This window comes from Mastigoproctus giganteus, chromosome 13, assembly GCF_048544385.1.
Source record: "Mastigoproctus giganteus isolate SK-2022 chromosome 13, ASM4854438v1, whole genome shotgun sequence".
Classification (NCBI taxonomy): domain Eukaryota; kingdom Metazoa; phylum Arthropoda; class Arachnida; order Uropygi; family Thelyphonidae; genus Mastigoproctus; species Mastigoproctus giganteus.
In genome coordinates, this window is record NC_143587.1 from 55,757,727 (window position 1) to 55,767,199 (window position 9,473).

The following is a 9,473-nucleotide window of genomic DNA, read 5'->3' on the forward strand; positions in this document are numbered from 1 at the left end:
TAATTCGTGAAAAATATTAACACAGCGATCATAAAGCAAAGAGCTGGCAGTTCAGCCTAAGAAAAGAAAAATCAAGAGTGCTGTGGATCAAATTGCATTCTTTCTGCATAATACCTTATTTCATTCCTACATTCTGATTGGGCAGTGAAAACTGAACATGTGATAATTACGTGCTTTTGTTTATTTACACCTACCGTTTCCTTTCCGTGAGTACACTAGTAGCTAAGCTAGATTTTGTAGGCTGCGTTCGCACCGATAGTGAAGCGGATAAGCCGGTGTGTAATTCTCCAACCAACCAATAAAATTAAAGATGTGTGAAGGACCTTTAATTTTATTGGTTGGTTGTGTGATTCTAATTAAACACTGGTGGATCGGCTTCAGTATAGCCTGTGTGAACGCAGCCACGGAGGCCATATTTGTCGAGCCCAGAGATAACCTTTGCAATTCCAATCAATGAATGGTGGTATTCTGGTAAATGCCAGAAACTTATAATCCTTAGCTTATCCCACAGCCCAGAAAATGAATGAATTCAACCGATCAAATTTAATGGCGTAATTAATTAAATGTTGTAATAAATTATATTAAAAATTAATAGATTGATGCGATAGATGTCATAATTAAATAAAGTATGTAATGTAGTTAACCTATGTAATTCCAATTAATGGTGATAAATGCTTGTAACTGTATGTCCTAATAGCAATTAATGTAAAGGGACAAAACCAAATTTGTTCAATGAACCCTATTTTGCTATAGGGTTTGATGATTTTACTAATAGAATGCACCACATCGTGCTTCGAGAAACCACGGAGCATAGTATTAGGGTCGAGGACAATATCAGAATCTTTACCTTTATTGCCAGTGAATTTGGCAATGCAAGCAGTGCTGAATTTAGGCGTAAGCCAAATAAACTATTTAATTGGCTTACGCCTAAATTCAGATGTAAGCCAAATAAACTATTTGGCTTACATCTAAATTCAGCACTGCTGAAGCGTAAGCCAAATAAACTATTCCTCTGAGCCTAGCTATCCGAAGATCCCCACGAAACTTCTTTTTATCAGGATAAAAATGTATACTGTAAATACGTATTCCGGGGAATCTTCGCATGTATTAACTTCTGGTCTGCTCATTCTAATCCATCCTGAATGTAAAATAACGCTTTATTTTAGTGGCATAAAAACAGTGTGTATAGATGAATATGAAGAATGCTTTATAATACTTCTATGTTCTTAAACTGTGTTGGAATTTGTTGCCTCTCTCTCTCCTGTCAACCAAATTACCCACATACTTTAAATATCGTTTGCCGCTGTTCTTGAGAGGCAGAACTCATTCAAAGTAAGCCTTCTTTGCAGTGTCTTCCTGTGCTGCCAACTAGGGAAGGAAGTAAACATTCATTTGGAGTTGTTTAAGGGTAATTAAGAGCAAACAACGTGTTGATGTGTTGTGCTGCAAAAGGCAACTGCGAGAATAAAGAGCAGCACGAGTCAGACTTAATGTACTTCTTAACAGTACTTATTTCTTTTGAACGCACTCTTGCTTGTAAATTGCTTGAAAGGTCATTTATCGTCGTCTTAAGCAATTAACTGATGTTTGGAGAGGGAAGGTCAACAGGAAATGGAAAGTGAAAATTCAAAACTTCTACCATCTGTCTATTGTCAGTGGTTCAGGGTTGAGAGAAAGAGAGGATGGAATTCCAGTAATAGCTTGGATGCTTACACGACGAAAGAGTAATCTTTGGTATAATGAACACCGCTATACGCACAGAAGACCTTCCCCCGATATTGCTCTTAATTGTTAGTGTACCGTTTTATTCTATAGCGTAAGAGATTTTAATTTGAAACAGTTTCAGCCCAAAGTCGTAAATTTGGGCTGAAACAGTCAGCACACTCTGTAAATTTCATTAATTACTGTCACTTTTGCCTTATCATCTCTTAGCTATTTCCTCTAGTTTTTCCCGTTCATCAGAAAGCAACTCCCATATAACTATCTTTTTGTGTAAAAATTGCCTGTGGACTAGAACTTTCGTTTAATTCTGTAGGGTTTAGTTGCCTTCGGGCGAGGGTTGTACCGTTTTTTCCCTCAGAGATACGAGTGTAAAGGCAGAGGTAGTTGCCTCGGGCAAAGGTTGCGAGGATTAAAGAATTTAATGGTACAAGTGTTTATATGAGTACATAAGTTTTGAAAGAAAGAGGTACACTTTTGAATTGCTGTCTCGGGTGCAGAGATATCTTGACTTGGCTCTAAACCACAGAATTCATGAATGCCTCGTAGCCTTAGTTTCTTTGGTCCAAAAACAAACAACAAGAATAACAACCGTTACTATCAAGTATTTGGATAATACATTTTCATTTCGATTTGCATTCATATGTGTATCGACGGATTGCCTCCGATGCTACCACCATCTCCTAGGCAGGCAGAAGTGTTGTGGTTTGCTTATTAATTCCCCTCTGATGCAGCTTTAATTACACAGGTTTATATTGTTTAAACAAGTAATTCTGTCAGTGTTTAACATCCAGATTATGTTCCAGTGTCTGGAACAATCTGGATGCCGCACAATAAAATAATTAATTTTTTTTATTTACATAAAATAAATAAAAATAATAATGGGAATACAGTATATAACGTAAAATAAAACTTTACACTGAAATGGGTCAAATTAAGTCTGACCCATTTCATAGGATTTGATTTTTATACTTTTCATAAATAATGAAATCAACTTTGCAACCTTTTTTGGCCTAAATCGCTTTTAAGTATTCGAATCCACACGGTATATCAAGAAGTATTGCAATGTTCAGTCTCTGTTGTCCAATAGCAGGTGGTTCGTGACCCTCCAAGGTTGGAGTGCTTCTAGAGAAAGTGGCCTTTCTGATTGTGCGCTACGAATGCGTTACGTAGCAAAAAAGTACACTGTCACCCGTTATACTAGTTCTGAGAGGTTAAATTGAGTGTAACTCTAGCGTTTCAGGAAGCCAAGACACCAGGTGATTCAAAATTCGTATAACCCAAATATCAGTAATTAAAATGTATTAATTCTTTTACTATTATAGAGATTTATTTACTATAAATCTAGTCTGTATATCCTTCTAGCGAAAGGCTGTTCAGGGGTGAAATTGTTGTGCAAATAAACTAATTTAATAATATTATTATTATTATGAAAATTCACTTGAACCATGTGGCAGTCCCAGAGTTTTTGGGCAACCTGGGGACGGGATTGCTGGCACCCACCGATATTGCACTATCTCCGGTGGGTGTGGGATTTGTGCCCATGGCACTAAAGGTAATAGTAGACCCAGGCTTGGCTGCTTGTGCCTGGGTGTTGGCTGCTCCCTGGTGGCAAGGTGGACATACACAAGCGATAAAAAGCATGCTGAGTTTCTGCACCACCACCACAGACGTGCAAGGTGGAGATGGGCTAAGGCCTAGGAGCCACCCTTGATACAGGTAAAACACACACACACACACACACACACACACACACACACACACACACACACGTGGTCATATATAATATAGTATATATATAGGTATAATGAGAATGATAATGCTAATGTATATAAAATTGTATATATATATTCTCTGTAAGTTCTTGTATATAAAATGTAAAGAATTGTGTGTACAAATAAATGAAAAATGAAAATGAAATGGCAGTCCCAGAGTAAAAACAGAAAATGTAATACCTTTTTAGACTAACTTGTCGTGACATTTTTATAGGGTAGTTAATAGCTATATCAAAACATCCTATTGGTTGTCAAAATGGAACTTTTCCATTCCTTATTTCTAATGACAGATCTTTAAACGTATGTTAACCATGAAGTTTGCTTTGAGTATATTATTAATATGAAAAAGGTCGCCGTAGCCGAGTGGGCAAACACGAGCATCCAGTAATTTACGCGTTTGAGTTAAATATGGTTGAAGCCTACGTGACTGGAGTTAAACCGAATTTTCATATTCTTGTGAACACTTCTGACTCTATGTGATCGTTGCAAAGTATAAACTGATTTATGTAATTTTTACCGTATTTTTTGTCCTGAAATGTTCTATAAATATGCAACGAATGTTAAAATTTTCAGTTTTATCATTTTATTTTTTCCCCACATAATATTAAATTTTCCCTGCTTTACCATTTTATTGTCATGTATTTGCATATTTCGATTTTTTTAAAAGTTTTGTACTTCTTAGTTTCATTACTTTTGCCTTTCGTTATATTCATTACGCATATCATTTATAGTCTATTATTATATATATTTATATTTTGTTAGTAAGGATACATTCCTTCTAGACTAGGCTAATCCCTTTAGATATTCGAATCTACGTGACACCACGAAATTTATTTTTTAAATCTGTTTATTGCTCTGTTCAGTAGCCACCCTCTGGACAGCAGTAAGCTAGGGGGGTGATATTTACATTCAGAGGTCCGGCGGTTACATGGAGCACATGTGCTTAACCTGAAAAGGTACAGAGCTTACAGTGTTTATTATTTTACATACTTGAATTGTGGAATGCCGAAGTGTCCAAATTAAAGGATATTATTTTATAAAAAGTGCTGTAAATTACAAAAACATGAGAAATATGTACAAAAATATAAAGGTAGAGGCAGTTCACCGGTTTTGCCTGTGGCATCACGGGCAACGTCTACTTGCATATGGATAATTCGATTTATTTCCAGTATAACGCGAACTAAAAAGGATTTCTGCCCATCCATTCTCTAGATGGAGCATGAATACACGTCACATAAATATCTCGCTACTGCCTACCACTTATTATTATTGGAATCAGTTATACTTTGTGTAACTGTCACTTATACATTCCAAGAAAAAAAAAAAAAAAACGCATTTGAGCTTGTAGCAAATACAATCCAATACAAAGAATTATGAAGATGCACTGACATTCTGAACACACAAAAAGCTCTGTTTAAAGCAATGTTTCATTTAAGTGCTGAATCCCAAATCATTAAAAAACAAGTCGAGACAAAATGTTCTGATGTGTAGAGTGTGTGTGGTCATTATAACTACTAACCCCATAAGCAGGATTTATTACGACTACCGAAACTAAAACATTAAAACACATTTGGCTGTTATAACTTTTATACTAGTCGAGCCTTCAGACTACCGAAACTAAAACATTAAAACACATTTGGCTGTTATAACTTTTATACTAGTCGAGCCTTCAGATTCCTTAAAAATTTCGCTATAGAATAAATAGTATGTTTATGGCAGGATTTGTCTTATCGATCAAGATTTATTGGCTAATACGTTTGAAAGCATCTAATTACTGCCCGGGAAGTCTTAATATCCAGCAATGAAGAATTTAATATTTATTTTCCTATAGAAATTCAGTTTTTAAATACTAATGTAACAGTATTATATATGGAACAGAATTTATTATTATTAAATAAATACAAGTACTTGCACAATTGGTTCTAGACCTTATCAAAATGTATAACTTGGGTGAAGAATGAAGCTTTGAAACTTATGGCAGTATTAGAACTTTAAATTATAATAAAAATTATATGCACACTATCGATCGCAGATCAGCACAGCAATATCTAGCGTCTAGCCACATGGGATGCGGGCAAATATACCTCATGCACTCATCCATGGACACAATCTAAAATTATAAAATAATGTACAGTGTTCGAATTAGATGAAACACTGTTCCGGTTGATAAGTTTAAAGCATTTCTGGTTGTTAAACTTCCAGAATAATTTGCGAAAATGTTAAGATGATCATTACTGATACAAAATAATAATAAAAAGTCCGAGTACAACAGTAATTAACACTGGCATCCGAATGTTAGAACTAGTGAAAACTGATATCAGTGTTATGGCTGCATGCGTTGTATAAAGTTTTGAGAAAACATATATTTAATCCTATTTTAGTTGTCAAACATTAAGGTAATGGTTGATAACTATGAAAATCTTTATAATCATTTCTAATCGAAGCACTTATTTACACTTAAGTATACACATATAATACAGAACTCTCCGGTTGAACAAGGATACTGGTTGGCTGCCAATTGGGATAGCCCGGTTATAGATGCTATTTTAATGTTATACAGTGCTGAATTATTAAAACTAAAAATTATTAAAACTTTAACTTTCTTGGAAAAGGAATCTAGATTACTTCCATTTCACTGAACTTTTCGACTGTATAGTTAATTCTGCATTTTAAAATAAGTTTATTGAAAACTTTTTTTTTTGGCAAGAAACTCTTTAGAATCTGAAAACGTCCATTTTTCAAATTTCTTTTATTTCTCATTAAATAAAAGTTATTTGAAAAATGGACGTTTTGATCAATGCTGGGGGAAACTAATTTTTTTTTTTAATCATTAAGAATCACTAGCATATGATACTGAAGCAAATAACTTAAGCGATAATGTGATGACACCCGCTCTAAGGGAGTTAATTATAACGAATAACTTATAGTGCCCGGATAATGATGAATAACTTCTAGATGCCCTGAAGACATATTTCAAATGATTACGAGAACAGTGAATTGAAAGTCAGCAGCCTTTTTCACTTCACACCGACCACACAAATCAGTCTTCGTGAATAACATATCTACTAAAACAATTTATATTAATTATACGCGTTACTCCCTCCCTCTTGTCTATTTACTTTGCTCATTAAACCTTTCTGCTGTTTCCTTCTTAAAAGTTTCTTACAGAGCTGCCCGTTCTTCGACAAGGTTAAGTGATTTAAGTCGTACTCTAGAGTTAATCTCATGGCTAATAGTCCCTTTCTCTCAGAAACTGTGACCCACTTTGACCTCAATTGAACACCTGTTTTGGTACATTTGTCCTCGGGAAATATTGTGGTGTGCCAAGGCTATTAAGAACCCCCGCTCTGCTGGGAAATTCCCTGCTGGTATAAATAACTGTCCCGCGAAAGTAGAATTGACTGATTATTGAGGGGTTAGCTGATTAGTTCATTACAAAGGAACTCTGTCAAGATATTTAGTATTGTCGAAATGGAGATACAAGAAAATGCAACAACACCAACTGCAATTACGATCACCTTGACCGTAGAAACCCAGTATAGTATGATTTGGTGAAAACAGTATATAATTAATTCGAAATTTATTCCTATAAACTTGAAGATGAAATTCTTCAATATACGTCCTTTTTGCTGTTTGTATGATAAAAGAAAAAAAAAACTGTAATGGTATGGTTTTCTCATTTAGAACACAACCCTTCATAAAAGATTTTCCTTTATATTGCACTACAAACAGTACTTTGTTATGGGAATCTCCCAGAGCCCACAGACGAAGAAGAGGTCTCATTCCACTATGGTTCCATGTCTTATATGAAATCATATACTACTGTACTTGTAAAATACTATTACTCCCATATAGTTTTGCCTGTGATAAAAATATTTTTGTTATTTGTCATTTTGTGCACATCTATAAAAATTAACTTTAATTCGCCATAACTAAATTTTTGTTAAAGTTATTAATATTTCAGATTATTGCTTTTTTTTTTTTTTTTTTTTTTTTTGTTGAGTACCACTGGCATGAGCGAGCCACCTGGAAAGTATTGCCCTGCCATTAGAAGGCTAATGAATCAGTGTGAACTTCGAAAAACAATTAAGATATGAAGCACAGTATTAGGTATGCCGGGTAGTTGAGGACAACTTTTAAAATAAATATTGTTTATACTGCGGGACGACCACACGGTCAGAGGAGTTCACAAAATAGAGAGAAAACAAGAAACAGCACCATATTTAGCAGTCACGGACTTGAATCCCGGTCACTCAAAGCACGTGTAGTTATGCACCTTCCCTCTTGACCACACCGCTAAGACGGCCGTTAATATCGAATGAAATACTCTTAGGTCAGAGAAGTGTCTATAAGTCCTTAACTTCATTCGAACTGCTAACAGAAGAATGACATCAAGGACTTTGGTTAACTGTTATCATTAATCAGCTTGTGGCTGTTTACTGATGTATACCTTTGTAACTTTCAAGGTGTCTCATCAAATGCTGTATATAAGCTTGCTCAGTGTTATTTTAATTTTGTATCAGGATGGTTAGGATGGTTCATGTCACATGTCCTTTATAATAGTTTTAATAAATATTTCTTGGAGACAGTATTAGGCCAACAGGGTATATAATAACCACTCTTGAATAATATCAAAATATAATAAACTCTAAAACATATATTCGCATGCTAAATTGTCTTCTAAGACTGCTCAAGATTAGTCTGTGTGGAATTTTATATATTCCCAATAAGTTTATTTTGTATGTAGACCACGATATTTATTCAGCCTTAATATACACTGTAGGTCTGTGATTCAGCTAATTGTTTTGAATGTATAATCTTCGCCTATTTTATTTTATTTTGGCTTAACATATTCCTGACATCCTGAAGTGAAATTCTCCCCCAACCGTTATCCACTATTTAAAATATATACATGACCCAGGACAACAATGCTATGAAGGCTTTCTCTGTTCTCTAATTCTGGCAACATTAAATCATATGACTTGAGTAAATTGTACGCTGCGGTATATTTCGGTGTACTTAGAACTATTATTACCTATAGTAATATAGTGCAAGATGCTTATCGTCTCCCCTCCCCGAAAAAAGGTAAATTTAAAACGTTGTGAATAGTTAGGCTTAAATCCAGGCGCGGCGCTAGGGTTTTTTGGCATCCCTAGGCATAAAATGTATTTGGCGCCCTTCAGATACTTTTCGTGACTATTATTATAATAAAAATTTTGAATTTCGGCGCCCCAGACGTTGGCGGCCCTATGCCCTGTTTACCGCGTTCCGCAGGCCTTGCTTAAATCAACAGAGAGATTGTTCCATTCTGTTCTGTCCAAACATTGTTATGATAAATATTTAACGCTGAAGGCTAAATGAAGATAATAATTAAGCCGGTTATTAGCTGTGTGTGTGTAGAAGGATTAGCAAGTTCCGGAGCGCCTCCTGTTTGTGTACATTCAAATTCTACAAATACTATATTTGAAAGAACTCTTTCCTACCTTGAAATGGATAGCCAGTAAAGAAAGGTCGAATGTTTAACGCTCCGGCCATAGTTCCCGGGGTGTGGATAGACCACCGCCAACAACCTCCGGACGATGGCCAGTCGTGGTCCGAATGCAGGGAGGATAATTCAGACGGCGGCTGCGGATCCAGATTACTTTCGGGAAAGAAAGCGCACGACGGCCGGCCCGGAGTAGCCACGGTGGTTACTAACGGCAACTGTTCCGTCAACGAATATGATCTGAACTCCGCGTAGATAGCACACACCGTTCACGGTAAAGGCACTGTCGGTTAGTTTAGCGGACGGCCAAAACACGCGCACAGTGTCTCCGAGTACCGCTGAAGTACTTCTAGTTGGACAACATTCGGCGTGCCCCTCCGATCTCAAAAATCAAACCCCCTACCCCCATAGCCCTGCTTTAGGCTTCGCAGCCGCATGGCGGAGTCTTGGTGGGCAGGCCAAATGCTCGGGGAGTTACTCTAATGAGTTCTCAT

General features: G+C 36.1%; 1 protein-coding gene across 1 annotated transcript in view; it reads right to left on the reverse strand.

Moving 5' to 3' along the window:
- The window catches only part of LOC150076073 (protein gooseberry-like), a 181,453-nt gene extending 172,193 nt beyond the window's left edge, over positions 1-9,260 (reverse strand). The window contains exon 1 of the mRNA XM_090388153.1: positions 8,978-9,260. Within this exon, the coding sequence (XP_090244279.1) occupies positions 8,978-9,029 (52 nt within the window). The 5' untranslated portion in view covers positions 9,030-9,260. The remainder of the gene's footprint in view (positions 1-8,977) is intronic.
- Between the last annotated feature and the right edge of the window lie 213 nt (positions 9,261-9,473).